General features: G+C 36.0%; 1 protein-coding gene across 1 annotated transcript in view; it reads right to left on the bottom strand.

Moving 5' to 3' along the window:
• Positions 1-18,829, bottom strand: part of LOC149184456 (MICOS complex subunit MIC10-like) — a 119,950-nt gene that overhangs the window by 50,342 nt on the left and 50,779 nt on the right. The window contains exon 2 of the mRNA XM_089417492.1: positions 1,678-1,832. Coding sequence (XP_089273618.1) covers positions 1,678-1,832 — 155 coding nt within the window. The remainder of the gene's footprint in view (positions 1-1,677; positions 1,833-18,829) is intronic.

The raw sequence follows: 18,829 nt of genomic DNA, 5'->3' as shown, positions 1-18,829 counted from the left end.
GTTACTACTGTCTTCCATCCAGAAAACCAGCGAAGAATGAAGAAATCTACAGGGGTCTGGCAAGATACCAGTGTCCACAATTGGAATGCTAAATACATGGGTGAGTAGGGGACTATAATCCTCGGGAAAAGAACTCTGCTTAAAAAAGTGAGAACTAAGGATTTGCTCAAGTACAATAACAGCCAGAAAGTTTTCAGAAACTTGCAAAAAGGTAAAATACTCTTCATGCCAGAGTCATCTTAAAAAGACGAAAAAATATTAAGCCAGTCCCAGTAGATAACAACTCAATTTATAATAGAGAAACAACTACATTCATTAGAGTTTTAATCAAACTTACTACTAAGCAGCAGTTTACATATCATCTACCGTGATTAAAACTTAAAATAGGTGATAGTCTATTGATGAATGAGAACAACTTTTACATGTCTAATTTCTTGAAGTGTGTTCTTCAACATCCATAAGTAAATGCATCATCATCACAAAAGCAGTATAAATTATAAAATAAAGCTCTTGAGAGCAGATAAAATCATCCATCACTGACTCACAAAGTGTTGAAGATTACCATAGCTATGGCTTACATCTTATGTTCAAATTGTGATAAAAACAATTTAATATCACAAGGCAATGATGTTAATGGATAGACAATTAATAAGCCTTCAGGGCACTCAGCATTGAAAGATGGAATGGCAAAAATAGTTCAAAACTTTCAAAAGTAATAGGGTAAAGTTCAAACCAACGAATATGTTTGATGAAGTGATGAGTGAGTTTCTTGAAAGAATAACACTATCTGACATCTCTATAAACAAATGACCTTGTCACTCGACACACTAACATTCCAAATAAGTTCTTGTGACTAAACTTTCCACTTAATATTTTTAAAATGAAGATGCCAATCTAATCAAAACAGTTTGTGGTTAGGTAATTAGAGGATGTCCAATTTAAAATGTCCAGGACTGTATTTTATGCACATTTAGCTCAACGAAATACTGAAGAAACTGTCACCGCCAACTTGTAATCAAATCAATTACTAGGAACAGCTGTCCTACAAGGAATAAGAACATTATAATCTGAAATGAAATAAATTTTTATATAGTGATTTCTACAAGTAGAAATAGTTCAAAGTAAACTACTAAATGATCTATTCATACCCAACGTACATGGCACACTAGGTGATAGCAGCGTCAAATGGTGGCACACAAATAGCAAAATTTGAATATAACAGGAGAAAAATAAAAGTAACCATTGAGAATGAATAACTTGACTCTGTTCATAGAATCAAAAAAATTGGTGTTGAAATCTACTAGTCTATACACGCAATATCAATCAAAAATTGCCCAGGTGGTCCATCATTTTGATAGGAAATAGAACCTCTGAAGAAATGGTAAGTGCAAAAGGATCCTCGAAATTTTGAATGACAATTATGATAGGATTACATGTAAAATTATTTATGTCAATCACTCTGCAGGCTACTCAACATGGCTAACAAAAGAACGAAATTAATTGAGATCATATCTGAACCTAATGCAAAATGTGCTAAACATTATATAGTTATAACAGTATAAGTGAGATGGTATAAACTAAATCTCCAACAAGAATATGCAGAGTTCACTCTAAAACTTGAAAACAAACTAGGACACTTAAAAAAGAAGCCACAAATGATACAACACAGCACAATACCTCCGGAGATGATGAAGACAAAGGAGAAGAAACATTTGCAGGCAATGGCCACTTTGGAAGAGATCCATCAAAAATACGAGAACAGTCTGTATATGCTGATCCAAGGCCTACTCCAGCACCAAAAGCTACAGCAGCCCATCTTGTAGTTGGACTCCCTGAACATATTCCAAGAAACCACTATCAAGAATTAAACCTTCAATTTGATAATATTGCGGCAATTGATTAAAAAATACGCATTCTTTATTAAATCACCCCAGGAGTTAGTAAAAGGAATTTATATATTTACAGAATAGTGATTTATTAAGATGCATTTTAACAACCATTAACTATTGCCCAACAATCAACCAGCAGAAAACTTAAGACGACCTAGTTTCCAGTGTCTGAACAACCATTTGAATATGTCAGTCAAAGCAATCGCTTTATAATAGATGGACTATGATGGTTCTCAAGTTTTCAACCATATGAAACACAACTACCAATAGATGTTTGTCAATCAAAGTCAAAGAAAAAGAGTAAATAAATCACGATATCACGATAGTTGTAAACTAAGTCAATTGGTTAGTGTCCAGACTCCATGCTCAAATTCAGCAACAATGAAATTTGAAAAGGGAAATCATCGGCGCAAAAAAATTGATCAAATTCACCATTATATTAAACATAGAGAATTAAGCAAACTTTGTTATGACTTCCTGAAAACATGTCAGATGTGGCAACCAAATCTGGCTCACCAATTAAATATCTGAAATACTAGGAATATAAAGAAATCCATTTAGAATAAAATAATGTATACTGAATAAATGCATGAGAAAAAGGATATGGGTTGATTTCAAATGAGGACACCGCATATATAACGAAGTGGTAATGCCCTTTCATTGAAAGTCATGATCTTTGAAACATGTCCTTTCATTATTACTTATTATTAATGATTACTCATTAATGAGACATGTCCTTTAATTACTACCAATGATTTCATTTGTAAATACTTTGTCCTCAAAGCATATTTATGGAAGGGCTCAACATTTTGTTAATTTTTCCTGCAAACCCAGCAACTGACAAACCATTAACCCGGCAGATCACAGATCTACTAAATGAATTGCATCAATACATTCCTAATATTAATTAGCGAAAGCAAAACAAAACCAATCTCACAAACAGATAAACAAATCCATTTAGAATAAAATAATATATATCGAATAAATCCATGAGAAAAATGATAAGATTTGATTACAAATGAAGACCCCGAATATATACTTAAACAGGAGTGCCCTTTCATTAAGAGTTGTGATCTTTGAGACATGTCCTTTCATGATTACTTATCATTACTTATCATTACTTATTAATGATTACTTATTAGTAATTACTTATGATTACTTATTAATGGGAGATGTCCTTTCATTACTTACTAATGAATTCATTTAGAAATGTTTTGTCCTCAAAGCATATTTAAGGAAGGGCCTAACGTATTTTTCTTAGGCTTGTAATGTTTTCGCATCATTCTTTGTTCTTGGAGATGTAATAGTTGATGATACAAGATGATGTGAACTTCTAATCACGAAGCAGAATTGTCGAACTATAAAAGGAATACATCATTCTCTGTATCTTGGTGAAAGTAAAATTTGTTTCAGTTTTCACTTGCCTTGTTTTCAGTAATTCATCTAAATAGTGCGCAGAGTTTCAAGAAATTTAACATTCTCTAGCTTCCATCTCTAGAGAGACTCACTATCTAGGGAAGAGAGTTGTCAGAGGTTCAAAGGGAGTAAAATCCCACAAGCTTCATGGGTTGACACATAACTGTGTTGTAATTAGCACATGCGGACCTTGTTGAAAGGGTGTTGATGCCCAGAATCTCCCAAAGATTGGAAAACTGAATTCGATAGGAGATAGGCCATCTGCACTTGAGGTAAGTTGCACATCTAATTTGTGTTGATAGATTTGTTTGTTAAGGTTGTTCTTTTAGAGCTGCAAAAATGGCCACTCCCGGTATACATGACTGTCTGGAGAATGCTTCCAACTTTGTCCTATGGAAGTGCAGATTGCAGAACTTCAATGTGGTGTCATGTCTTCCCACAAACACAGTGTATGTGTTGGAAAATGTAACTGGTTTGGGCCTTCATAATTGTCACTGCACTCATGTCATTATGTATATCTTATGTAACAAGCAAAAGAAAGAAAGAAAAATATTATTTTCAAAGAAACGTTTCATGCTCCATTTAAATGGTCAACTAGGTCAAGCATGCATTTCATGCTCCTAGGGTTTGTCAAGTCACAAAAATAATCGTCACAAGTCAAGAGAGTCAATATCATTTGTTTAAGACCTATTGGGAAAGCTGTAACATCTAAAAGAACTTATTTTTTAGCCTAGAAAGTCAACATGACCTCCAAGACCAAATCAGCTCTACCAATGAAAAGTCGGCCTAAGAGAGGGTTATTTGCAAGGTTACTTGGGAGCGGGAGCGGGAGCTCGAGCAGGAGTGACATTTTTAGAAGCTCCCGGTTTGGGAGCAATTCGGGGAGCGATTTTTTATATAATATATATATTTTTTTTATTTTTTATATTTTGATATAAAAAACATAGATTGAACCATATAACAACAATCATCTAGAAGTTATAATCTTCATCAACCACGTCCACAAGTTAGTAACATTGTAACATACAACGCATTGAGTTTCATGATTCATCAATCTTAAAGTTTCAAGCTTTCAAAATTCAATATATAACATTTATCATCATTGATCACCAAAATTGTACTTGTAAGCTAAGTGTAACCGTTACAACAAATAATATCTAACATGAAAAGAAATGTTATAAAATGAAATCAAACAACTTTCAACTTTCACAAAGCATCATATTCATAATTCATTACTAATGAATTATAATTGCCAAGTTCAAACTTCAAACTTAAATTGTCATATATTCTTTACAAAAAATATCATAAAAAATATGAAAGAGTCAATAGTTATAAAAACTATTAGAAACTAGAAAAGACAAGTAAATCTATTATCTATTGCTAATGCTTGTGCCTCTTGCCACCACGAGAAATGTCTAATTTTTTAGTCTTGTTGGAAAATCAGGATCTTTGTCATTAATATCACCCTCTAAGCATTAATATCCAGAGGTATCTTTGTCATTACCTCCGGATCTGTATAGGGATCTTTGTCATTTATATCACCCTCTAAGCATTAACATAAGATAGAAAAAGCATAGCATGTCAAGTCAAGATTTTGTTTGAGTGACATGTACATTTTTAGGAGGGTCATGATAGAGGAGTTTGACAACCAATGTCACTAACATCAAGGTACATAGAGGGATTAGTGCTCTTGATTAAATACGAGTTTCATACCCTAATACATGAAAAAATCCAATGGAAACATTGCAATCCCCTCAATCATGAAATCTTGAAAAACTGATAAGTCTATTGGATTTTGAATGAGATATAAAATTCTACTTTCTCCATATGAAATCCAATGAGGTCGGAACCACTCTCAAACATCCTGAGTCATTTCATGGTAATGTTAAAAATGAAGATTAAGGAGAACGTCACTTTTACTTTAAGAATTTAACATTACCATGAATCGCATATCAATACTAGGGCCATAGGCTTGATCATTGGGCTGCCCCACTCAAAAATTATTTGTTTCTTTGAAAACAAATTGCATTTGGAATGTTACTACCAAAACAATAAAAAAAAAAGACTAAACACTCCCAAAAAACCGGGAGCGTTTTTTTTGGCAAGGAACACACTTTCGACTAGCTCCCGAAGCACTCCCAACTGGAGCACGAATTCGGAGCAGGGGTGTCAGGGGGGGCAGGGTGGGAGGGGGGACGCTCCCCCGCAACCATGGTTATTCGACCTCATGAAAAGCATATATATAGAAGGAGATTTGACCTCATTAGCACATGCTTCTGCAATTCGATCTCAAGCAAGAAAGAAGAAGAAAAGGGAGTGAAGGTCTAGGAGAAGGAAGCATCTCAAGAAGAAACAGAAAATATGAATTTTGTGATCATTTTCTCTCACACGTGCAAAGATTCGAGGGTTTTTGTAGTTGTTGCAGGGGCGGAAGTTGCAGGCCGAAGTTTCAGCCCTGAATTGAGGGTTGAAACTTTGATTGAAGCAGACCTTAAGGAAGTTAATCTTCGTTGACTTTGGTTGACCTTGTCTTGTCTTGAAGGAGATCTTTTGGAGGGCTGACTTGGTGCTTGGAGGAGGTCTTGGTCTTGAATTTTGGGTCTTGGCTTTCTCATTTGATCTTATTCTATAAGAAGAGAAGATATTATTCTTGGGTTTTCCCCTTTAAAGGGATTTTGCCCTTGCTTGGAGCCTACTTCTTGTGTCTATTGTCTTATTGTTTATGTTCTTGATAATTGTTTGATGAAAAGAATCTAATAATGAAATAAGAAGAAGTTAACTAAAGTTCACAAGCAATTATTAAGGATAAGGAGAACTGTACAAATAGCTGCCCTACTTGATTCTCCAACAGTATGGTGTCGAGTGTGTTGAGAGATCAAGTGTAATGAGGTTAAGCTTAATTTCTTTGTCTTGATAATTACTTGTGAATATTAGTTATCTTCTTATTAATTTTATGTTCTCTTCATCAAGCAATTATACAAAAACTTCAAAGCATAAAGATCACAAAGAGACAAAGAACACCAAAAATTAGGCTCTAAGCCAAGGAAAAACCCCACAAGGGGGAAAACGGAACAATCCTTCTCTTACAGAATCAAATCAAAATGAGATATCCAAGACCAAAACTGCCATAAAGATCCAAGTCAACCCTACTACAAGTCTCCCCCAATCGAGTCAAAGTCATCAAAAGTCAACGCTAGTCAAACCCTCTAAAATCTGGTCAAATCACATAAAATTTCAGACCTGCAATGGAGGCTGAATTTCAGCCCTATAATAGCCTCAGAAAATCAAACAAACTTAGCACGTGTGAGCAGAACAAGGGCAGAAAACTCGTCTTCTCTCTCTCCTTTGGCTTCTCTCTCTATCCTTTGACTTCAGTTGTCTTATCTTCTTGTTTTGGCACAGAAATCGATGGATGATATGATGAGTAAGTGAATAAATCCAAGAGGCCAAGTTGACTTTTATATATAGTTGTCCAGTAGAGTCGACTTGTCCATGGAGGGCCAACTTGGTCTTGTGTTGACTTTTTGGCTCAAAAATAAAATATAAATTTTTTTCTTACAATAGTCCAAATGGGACTTGACTCAAATACATTTTTTTTACTCATAATAAATTATTTTTTACTCTTTTGACTTTATATGCATTAATAACATGCCTTGACCAAAAATAAAATAATAATGATAATGAATATAATAAATATGTCAATGATAAAAATTACAATTTATTACATTATGAAGACCGACACTAGTTACAGCATGAAATTTTAAGTGAGGTTCAGGAGCAAAAAAGAGAAATGCCACATATTCTATGAAAGGATTGGGCTCCATATCTTTCCAAATGCATTCAATTGAAATTTTGAATTAGACCCTATCTTGTATGTTCCTGATTTAACGAAGAGTTTACTTTCATTTCTTGCACCGCAGATTTACAATGTTTGGCTTAGTTTGATGATCAACAAGCCAACATCAAAGACAACAGCCATGGATCTGGTCGAATTAAAAGGAGAAGATGACCTTTATAGGCTACTCGCAGATCCAGTTGACCAAGTAAGGCAACATGTGAGGATGAAGGGTAGTTCCTCTAGCCTTGAGGAGACAACTACAACAAGATTCTCTCAAAGAGAGGGAGCTAACCTTGACAAGACTCCTACTCCAGCTTTTGGAAGACTCTCCCAGGAAAATGTAGTTGACCTAGCTGGGCTAATGCATACGCCACCAGTTTTGGATTTCAGTATCAATGAGTTTGTAATCATGTTGGGTTTTTATGAGTTTAGTGCAAATGTCAATTATTTGTTTGATAGATTTAATACACTTGTCTTGGTAATGTATACAGATAAGTTGATTATTGCATGAAATCTAGTACAGTTCATGTTGTATTGTGGAAGATTTTGACTAATGAAATTGACATGAAGGACAACAGATATTCGCGGTTGTCGATACGGTTATCCTTGTACAAAAGGTTTTCACAATGAATATTTTGAAGAGAGTGCAAAGTACAAAAGAAAAAGCAATAATCCAGTGTCGTGCTTCTTCAAATTTGCAAGAGGTCAATAATTTGACCAAGCCCCAAGTAGAGGGGAGGTTCAAGATGTCGATGAAGCATCTTGTGTTTGGCATAAGCCACTATCCTTGGTATGAGCATGTGTTACAGTTTATAGTTTATACCTCTAAAGTGTTCTCGTCTTGGGTGCATTTATTATTTCAACAATTTCCTCTGAAGCTAAGTTGCAAAAAACATGGAAATATGTACTAGTTTCCAAAACAATAATGCCCAGAAACACAAACCCGCCCCACCCCCCAAAAAAAAACACTGGTACATGGACGGAAACATGGTGTGCGTGTACATTATCTTGCAAAAAAACAAGAATGATAATTTGTAGGTAGGGTTTAGAAATGAATTAGAGATTAATTTGTCCTCATTTTCCTTAGATTAAAGATTTAAGACTTCCTATGAGTCCCACAAACCTCGTGGGCACTTGGACATTTCATTGAAATTTCTGAGGTGTTTCCAAATTTCCACTAAGGTTTTGATACTGCTATGTGGACAGTTTAGGAGTTTCTTGCAACAGAGCTCTAAAGGTGTCCAATACCTAATCACACACATAAGCAAGCCTTTAAAGCAATCTATTTGGATTCATGCGCACAGCAGAGTCAGAGATTTGAAGTTAAGTAGGGGAGTGAGGAACGCATGAGCATGCATTCACAAACCTTAGTTTATTTCCAATTTTTATATCTTTAATTCGCTACTATTCCAGATTTATAAATTTCCAACTCAATTCAGTAGAATGCAGTGAGTAAATAGAGTTAGGGTTTGAAGTTTCCAATAGTTTCTCTCTTCAAAATAATGGACAGTGATGTGATTTGATTTTCATCTGTTATACTTTCTGTTATAATTTTCAGTTTGGCCATTTTTGGTTCCTAGTAAAAATCAAATTGCAATTTTGATAGTACTTTCCATTTCCTGTTGATCCTAAGTAGGTAGGTTAGGTCAGATTACTAGGACTGGTACCATGTTTCTCTTCCTTTTTGCATGTTCCAAAATCCAACAAACCTTTGAAGAATAATGAGCAGGACTGAGCTGAAGATAAACGTAAAATAGAGAAATAGGGCTGACAAGGCCAAATCCATTATCAAGCTTGGCATAAGTTGTAACCATTTTGTCCTGTCAAAATCGTCAAAAGAAATATGAGATGGGTTGAAGGGACTGTTTAGGCCCAAAGGCACTGAATGCCAAGTTCTCCTTGAAACAAAAGTTTTTAAGGCTCAAAGAGACTACTGGAGTAACTGCATCAAGTTACATAAACAACTTGAGATCAATTATGAAACAATTGGTAAGAGTAGGAATAAAGGTTGAAAAAAAGACACTTAAGCGGTATTATCATAGAATTTACTGTTGAATTGTAGCAACATGGCATTCACAGAATGTCAATTGCCTCTGCAATCATTGAAGACGATGACTTCTACTCTTATTATTGATAAGATTAAAATTGAGCGAACAAAAGAATAATAAAGAAAACACCTCACCCTACCGCTATAAACAAAGCAAGCAAGAAAATGTGTAAATCAACAACAAAGAAGAGGAACATTGCCTTGTAATTTGGAATTGTAGAGTCAGAGTCATTGATCACCTCAAAGGAAAAGTTAAAGAGAAGAGGCAGAAAGAAAGGAATAACATTGTTATTAGTATTATTGTTGAAGATAAGGATGACGATGACACCAATAGGGATAAAACTGACAATGATTTCTTCTTATTTTGAATGGCTGTACCTGCTTTTATGGGTCTCCAAATAGGACCAACAAGAGGGGTAGCATGGACAGTGTTTCACAGGAATTCAGTGGAGTTGAAAGAATTCTACCCTTACAAGGGTAATGACAACCTAAAGGAGTACAGATGGGAGTTCCAATTTATTTGCCGGAGACGTGCAGAAGAGACACAAGCAATAAAGATTGACAGTCAACATCTAGATTTTGTATACACCTTTTAAAACCATCCTGCCAAAAAAAATGACCTTTCATATTAAGGGGGTTAAAAAGAAAGTGGTATTTGTGTTAACAGGTGTCATGTCCATTTCCAAGTGATCATCAAAGGGAAAAAAAAGGGGACCCATGGTATCGGCCCGTGGTATTTTGGATGACACATGGTAATCGCCCATGGTATTAGGATGACCCATGGTATTCAGATGGCCCATGGTATTCATATAGCTTGTGACTTTAAAGGGGATACTAGAGCTCTCTCGTGAACATTTATTGGTTATTTGTCTTCTTATTGATTTGAGAACTCTTGGAGCTTTAGTGTGAGGGTGTGAACCCACATAAGGAGGATAGGTTCGGTGGTGTGAGATCCACCCTAGCTGATCCGGCTAGATTGGTTTCGGTGTTCAGATCATACACCCTAGCTGATCAAAATCAGTTTCAGTGGGGAGATTCAACCACCCTAGCTAGTCTAGAAGAGGCACACTCCAGGTTTCTCATTAGTGCTCAACACTGGAGATTATTATTCAGCCAAGCATGCCATTTTGTAGGAGTTTTACAAGTTCTAAATCTGAAGCATTAGCATGTAATTCCATAACTAGTAGAAATAAAGAATTGGTTGACTTATTATTTGCTGTTCATTTGTATTTTCATTGTGCAATTTATTGTATGAGGGTTTCTTACTTAATTTGCGCACAACACGTTTAATGAAATGTCCCTATAGAAAAGTGTTTCTCTTGATTGCGTTTGAAGTGTTTGAATGTGTAAGTGAGAATTTTGTGAATTTTTAGCACATATCAAAAGAAAAGGACATTACAGTGGTATCAGAGTTGTGCATCCTGCCAATCTGATGGGGTTAACAGTGAACAATGGTGACCAGCACTACTCTTAAATAGTTCAGTAGTATGTTGATGGGATCCTTGGAAAAAATGCTAGAGAAAGAGGAGGAATTTTTTAATGCAGAGGACAAGCTTGGTCATTTATCTCCATTAAGAGAGGCCCTTCTTAGCTCGTTGAAGGTGGCGGCGGAGGGTTTACATAAGGTGGATTAGACACCTTCTCAGCAGATGCACGCAGCAATGGTTCCAATAGCAATTTACTTGGGTGAGCATAGGTTGCTGAGACATAAGGATAAGGAGGTAAGACTTGTTGTCACACATTGTTTTGAGTGAACTTCTAAGGGTTACAACTCCTAACCTTCCTTACAATGAAGATATAATGAAGGAGATATTCCAACTAATCGTTGAAAGTCTTCAAGGGTTAGATGACATCAAAAGTCCTCCTTTTAGTAAGAGGGCTAAGATTCTAAATTTGATGGCACAAGTGAAATCATGTGTTGTCATGATTGATTATGATATTATTCTACAAATGTTCCATCTTTTGCTTGATCTATTCAATGAGGATCATGACAAATCTATTTGTGATGACACGAGTGTTGAAATATGTAACTAGGTTTGGTCTTCATAATGGCATATGTAATCGTGATTTTATGTATTTAATGAAAAGAGAAAAATAAATTTATTATTTGTATTCTTGAGACATGGGTTTCATGCACAAGGAAATTTAGTTTTAGGTCAAGCACCCATTGAGTGCTTCTAGGTTTGTCATAAAGTCAATTGAGTCATTGTCATATATTGAAGTCCCATTTGGGCATGTTACATATTGTAAAGAAAAATTTATTGAGTCAAAACAGAGCCAAAAGACCCTCCAAGACCTCATCATGGCACAAAGATCAAGTCGGCCTACATGAAGGACAAGTCGGCCTCAAGATAGCAATTCATACCCCTCACAAGCATATAAATAAGAAGGAATTCAAACTCATTTGCACACTCACTAAAGCAAGTTCAATATCCTCAAGATAGAAGTTGGAAAAGGATGAAGAAGAAGATCAAGATCGGAGTTTTTGGGCCTCTCTCTCTCTCTCTCTCTCTTGTTAGGGTTGTTGAAATATGTAACTAGGTTCCGTGTTCATAAATGTATTTGAGTCACAATGAAATGTACTTATCAAAAGAATGAACTAAATATTTTTATTATTATTATTATGACTTAATAAAGCATGGGTTTCATGCGTGGGTCATCTTGTTTTAGGTCAAAGTACCCATTGAGGACTTCTAGGATTTATTCTGAGTCATTAGAGTCATTGTCCATTAAAAGAGACTCTTCTTGGGGCTTTCGAAATATGTAAAAAAAAAAAAATTGAGTCAGAAATAAATTTAGTCTCCTCCACACCAAGTCGGCCTCAAGAAGATCAAGTCGACGTCGAGAAGGGTAATTCAACCTCACTGGAAGGCTATATATACAAAGCAATTCAAATTCATTTGGAGCAATTCACTCTTTCTCTCATAGTTCGATATCCTAAAGTTGGAAGCTGGGAAATGAGAACTTTAATAAGAGTTGGAAAGGGGCTGTAAAAGAGTGCGAAATTTTGGAGGCAAGAAGAAGTCATCAAGATCGAAATTTTGGGCCGTCTATCTCTCACTCAAGAGAAGTATCTAGGGAGATCGAAGTTTTTCTTTGTCTAGTCGAAGTTGTTGTTGTTGCAGCTGCTACTACAAGTTGATGTTGCTAGGTCGAAGTTGTTATTGAAGGGTTATCATCTGCAAGAAGGATTGAGGGGTGACTTGGTGTGGAGGAAGTCGTTGTCTAGGTCAAGAGTCTTGGATTATCTCGAGAAATTATTGAAGGAAGAATTGTTGACTAGGCTTCCCCTCGATAGGGGTTTTTCCTTGGCAGACTGCCTAGATCTCGTGTCTTTTGTTTTTGTGATCTTCATGCACACACAATTTGGTAATTTCTTGATGAAAGATAATATAACAAAGAAGTAAAAGAAGCCAACATAATTCATAAGTAATTATCAAAAAAGAGAAATCTAACCCTAATTCTACTCGCATTGATTTCTCAACATGGTTTCAGAGCTAAGGTCAAAGAAGATTGAAGATCACTTCATTGGCTTGAAGGAAAAATGATTCCTCCCTCTATGATAAGAATGGGATTTAGTACTGCATTATTCAACAAAGTCAAAAGTCAAGGGTTTTTGGTTGCACTTACAGGTTCACTTAATGATGATAATGCATGGGTTATTGACAGTAAAGCATCTAAGCATATGACAGGGAATAGTAAACAACTTCGCACTCTATCAAAGGAATCATCTTCTCATATAGTGGAATTGGGAGACAACAAAAGCTATGTTATTAGAGGCCTAGGATCAACATCATTGAAGCTGGAAAATGGAGCTAAGGTGAAGAAGGAGGAAAAAGACAGTGTAAGGATCTATTGAAAGGAATCTGAGGAACCTCTAGAAGTTGACTAAAGGATTATATAAGGAGACTTTATAAGGAAAGAAGCTTACCATCTTCAAGGACAATGTCTAACACAATAAAGGGAGAGAACAAATTAGAAGGAGCATCCAATTACAATGCTTGGAAGAAGAGTATACATCTCATCCTCGAAAAGAATAAAGTCTTGAATCTGGTAAAACGAAAAGTGAAGAAGTCTACAAAATCAAGAAGTCTAAAGGGCCAAGAAAGAAGGGACAAGGATCAAGCAAACTATGCCAAAGAAGTTTCACCGAAGAAGAACATGATGGAAGGAACCGAAGTCAAGGACCCATTTGCTAGGAACTCTTAGGGACTCTATCACTTTCATAAGTATCCCTCAAGCCTGGAGAGAGCCATTACTAACTTCCAAAGATAAGTATCTTATTACCTTTCCATTTTTAGTTTTCCTTACTTATCCAGTTTTGTTTGCATTAAATACTAATCACATTTCCACTCATATTTTCCTTGTTTAGGAAAAACTTGTTGGAAACTCAAGGAAGAAGGCCTCACAAGACAAAGCATTGGAATTACCAGGTTTGTTAAGAAACAATAGGTATGTTTTGAACTACAAGTTTTTGCTCTCTTTATATTCATTCTTGAAAAACTATTGCTAACATCATTGTGTCTAGATTTCTTGAATCTTGAAGATTCTTGATTGGGTGATTCATCATTGGATAAATCTACCCTCCTCGTATCTTTGATTACTCTTGTGGAATCCTAAAAAGGTTCGTTGTGAAAACCCTAACTTAAGTGCATATCATATCGATGATAATATGTGAAACCCTAGCCTACTTAGGGTTATTGTTGAATTCAAAAGAAAATGTTTGATGCTTTGATGATATCATGTTTGGGGTTTTGGTATGGTTATGGAAACCCTAACTTGTTATAGTTGAATGGTAATGTCTGAAATCCTGAACCTTTGAAGTATTGGTAATTTAGGGTTTGTTATGTTTTGTATTGAAACCCTAAATCATTAGGGTTTGGTAGGGTGTATAAGCAAGCCCCTTATAATGTTCTAGGAACGAAATCCTTGGCATGTGTGTGTTTGTCCGATCAAGGCCTAGTCTGATCAAGTTTGTTATATATCTAACTTTTATTGATATTTGTGTCTTTGGGTTTGACTAACACATGTTATGATATGTTTGTGCATGATGATAAAGTCCTAGATATATGTGTTGACCTAATTGTTGATGGTCATGAGTCCTAGGGTTTGGAACTAAGCCCTAGTCAAAGTTTGATTCTCTAGGATGCTACTATTTGTGAATTCTAGGGTTTTGTAACTAAACCCTAGTAGAAGTTTGAATCTCTAATATATGATGACAGCATCTATGAAAAGTTGATCAAATATGAAATTACATTGTGGGTGTTAGTAAAATCTAGGGTTTACAACAAACCCTAGTGGAAGCTAGCCATGTTATTTTGAATTGAGTCGTGATTGATCTTGATTATTAAAGCTCATGTATAAAATCTAGGGTTTTGAACTAAATCCTAGTGGAAGTCTAACATATGAATTCTGAAAGTTGTTCAATGCATTATAGATCTATATTTACTTGAATTGCTTCTAGGGTTTGTAATGGTTTGTAGTAGGGCATGTCATACCTCTGGAAGAAACATTGAAACCCTAGATGTAATGAAGGACGTTATGAAATGCTCAAAGTCTTCATATAGTCTAGGGTTTATGACAAAAACCCTAGCAAGAGGTTGAAGAGTATCTGTCTTTGTTTGTAACTAAGTTTGGGTATCTGATGTATAAAATTGAATGCTTCTATTAATATATGATTTTGATATGGTTAACTTCATGCTTCTATAAATTTGGATGTACTTGCTATCTAAGTAGTGCAAGTACATAATCTTCAAGATGGTGAAGATGCTCTTAAAACAAAAGCATGATGGTCATGATAACTCTGATGAGAAGGACGAAAGCCATGAAGGATTCTCCAATGTCGTAGAAACAAAGTGAAACTCCCTAAGTTAAGAGGAAGCTTGGATGAAAGAAATCTCCCTAAGTTGAGAGGGAGCTTGGATGAAAGTTGATCTCCCTAGGTTAAGAGGGAGTTTGGGTATATTCCTTGTATAGGAATGACTAAATCCTCCCTGACTAAGAGGGAGTGATGGATATCGTTCTCTACTTCATGTGTCATGCATTAGACTAGGACTAACAGTCGTAAGTCTTAGTGAAGGCCATGAGTGAGAGAAGAAAAGCAAAGAATGTATTTTGAGGGGCTAGTGGGATAAGAAAAGCCGGATCTATTTATAGAATATGTTGTTGCATGTAAAGTAAGAAAGGAAAATGTATGATTGAGGAATTTTTTGTCGAGATTCGTTTGAAAGTCCTACTGTGATAAATTGAGAAGCAAAATTTAGTTGTCTGGAAGACCCGGACATTTATATCCATTTATGTACATTTGAAAGTTTGTTACCGATTGGGGTTGTGTTTGTACAAGTAAATCTCTCGGAGGTTTGATAGCATGTTTTACATGCTTAGGATTGTCGATCAGTTTGATCGGGTGAGATTTGTTACCGATCTGTTTGAACGAGAAAGATTTGTTACTGATTGGAATAATCGGGAGTGTTGAGGCTTTGTGTGTAAGACATATTATCTGGGAGGACATCTGGCCGATACTTTGTGTTGATGTCTAGTTCCCAAGGATGGGAGGATGGCATTGGTCATGGAGCTCTGACCTCATATACGCACCTACATCCTTGGTTGATGGTTAGCAAGTAAGCCTGATGGTACCTAGAGAGGTTGAAAGCTTTAGTCCATCTTAGTCCCACCTTAAAAAGATTGCCCTGTTCAGGAATCTAGTCCATGGCATTACGATGCCTACACTGTTAGAGGACCTTGGATAGATTTCCCTGGTCAAGAATCTAGTACATGGCATTGCGGTGCCGAAATTCTTCATGGTTCATGTTTTCTGAGATCTTCCTTATACTTATGAATACCTCCCCAGTTAATAGGGAGTGTTGAAATATGTAACTAGGTTCAATCTTCATAAATGTATTTGAATCACAATGAAATGTACTCATCAAAAGAACGAATAAAATATTTTTATGATTATTATTATGACTTATTAAAGCATGGGTTTCATGCTTGGAAGTTGGGTCATCTTGTTTTAAGTCAAAGTCCCCGTTGAGGACTTCTAGGATTTATTTTGAGTCATTAGAGTCATTGTACATTAAAAGAGACCCTTCTAGGGCTTTCGAATTATGTAAAAAGAATTATTTTTTAGTCAAAAATGAATTTAGTCTCCTCCACACCAAGTCGGCCTCAAGAAGGCTAATTCGACCTCACTGGAAGGCTATATATACAACGCAGTTCAAATTAATTTGGAGCAATTCACTCTCTCTCATAGTTCGATATCCTAAAGCTAGAAGCTGGGAAATGCAAAGTTGAAGAAGAGCTGGAAAGGGGTTGTAAAAAAAGTGCGAAATTTTAGAAGCAAGAAGTCATCAAGATCGAAATTTTGGGCCATCTATCTCTCACTCAGGAGGAGTACCTAGGGAGATCGAAGTTATTTTTTATCTAGTCAAAGTTGTTGTTGCTACCAGTTGTTGGGTCGAAGTTGCTACTACAAGTTAATGCTGCTAGGTCAAAGTTGCTATTGAAGGGTTATCATCTGCAAGAAGGATTAAGGGTTGACTTGGTGTGGAGGAAGTATTTGTCTAGGTCAAGAGCCTTGGATTATCTCGAGAAACTAAAGAAGGAAGAATTGTTGACTAGGTTTTCCCCTAGATAGGGTTTTTCCTCGGCAGAGTGCCTACATCTTGTGTCTTGTGCTTTTGTGATCTTCATGCACATATAATTTGGTAATTGCTTGATGAAAGATAATATAACAAAGAAGTAAAAAAAGTCAACATAATTCACAAGTAATTATCAAGAAAGAGAAATTTAACCCTAATTCTACTAGCATTGATTTCTCAACAAGGGTTTCTACAGTTTCTAGGCTATATGAAGGTTTGAAGCTACATCGAAGTTGTGAAGCTACAAGGTCGAAGTTGTGTCGCTGCAAGGTCAAAGTTGTGAAGTTGTTAGGTCGAAGTTGTTGAAGTTGCATCAAGGTCAAATCTGTGAAGTTGCTAGGTTGAAGTTGCAGAAATTGTTGTTGGGGTCAAAGTTGTTGGAAGGTCAAAGTTTGTTACTGGAAGTTGTGTAAGGAAATCTCATCAAGAAGGAAGGATGACTTGGCCTCGGAGGGTCTTGGTCAAGGGTCATAGGTCTTGGAATTCGAAAATTGAAGTTCTATAAGAAGAGAATGATTCTGATGGGTTTTCCTCTCAGTTGAAGAGGTTTTGGCCTTGGTTGATCACCCATATCATGTGTCGTATTGTCTCATTGTTCTTTATGATTTGGTAGTTGTTTGATTATAGAAAACACTAATAATAATAAAGGAAAGAAGAAGTTAATCAAGTAAAGTAAAAACACAAGAAGTTAAGAGAAATCACCTACACTTGTTGCCCCCTAGATTTCTCAACATGGTATCCGAGCTAAGGTGACTACATCAAGGAAGGGTAACACGAAGAAGGATAATCGAGGGCCAAAGTATAAAGAAATCATCTTAGAAACATCAAGAGAATCAATCATCAAGAAGGACTAACCCTCTCATCATATTGAAAGGGAATAATTAAGAGCATCAAAGAAGACCTCAAAACCCTAGATCATCCAAAGAAGGGTTCCACACTTGAAGAATTCTTGGGAATCTCACACTTTCTACAATCATTATCACGAGGAAGGAAGAGCGAAGCACTTTTGGATCTGTTTTTATGATCTATATTCTCCACATGTGCGAAGTATTAAGACATCCTTCTACAACAGCAAGTATCGAATTGCAGCCACCATCAAGGATCAAGTTTTGTCTCCTTTGCAAGCCGAAATAACAAGAAGAAGAAGTCAAGTCAAGCGAAGTAGAAAGGAGGCAAATTTGTCCATCTTCTAGCCACACGTGAGAACTAGGGTTATTGCAGAAAAGGTTGAAATTGCATAATTGCTACAACAAGCTGAAATTCTAAAAAAGGGATGAAATTTGAGGTTATGAAACAAGTTTAACCAGCGTTGCCTTGAAGGAAGAAAAGCGGGAAAAAGCGTTGTCATCATCATCAAGGAATCAATGTGATCTCTCTTTGAGCCAAGGATCACTTTTGAAGAAAGACATCTTCTATTATCTACATCATCATCAAAATCAAGAAGGCATCAAGTTGAAGATTTCACCATCTAAGAGTATCTTCACTTGACAAGTAAGTATTTTATATCTATAATTGAATATGTAAAAATGACTTCATATTGCAAGGAAAACAACAAATTGGTTGGGTCATCAAACTTTCTTGCATGGAAGAAGAGGATAGATTTGATCCTCATAGAAAATGAAGTTGTTGGTCATGTTAAGGGTTTAATTGTTGAACTGTCGAAAGAAGAAGCTCAAGCTCTACAAGATGAAGATATCAAAAGAAGAAGGAATAGCCTCATACTTTATGAGGGTGTCCTAAATAAGAGACCAACTCCAAGAGTTAGGAGAAATAATGTCTGACAAGGAAATGACTACTATAGCGCTTAATGCACTACCAGAGGAATGGGGCAACTTCAAATCAAGCATCTATGGGAAAAAGGAAGCTACTCCATTCAATGAACTATGGTCATTGTGCAAAATCAAAGAAACAAGGTTGAAGGCAAAAACCGATTTTGTTGCCATGGCTAGAAGAAAAGTGGAAGTTTGGAAAGCTTGGTCCTTAGAAAAAGAAGAAGAAC

Source organism: Pinus tabuliformis, chromosome 3_2 (genome assembly GCF_031772625.1).
Source record: "Pinus tabuliformis cultivar Carrire ecotype Pingquan chromosome 3_2, CPIR1, whole genome shotgun sequence".
In the NCBI taxonomy this organism is placed as follows: domain Eukaryota; kingdom Viridiplantae; phylum Streptophyta; class Pinopsida; order Pinales; family Pinaceae; genus Pinus; species Pinus tabuliformis.
Note: the sequence above shows the minus strand (reverse complement) of the source record. Positions and strands in the feature narration are given on the sequence as shown.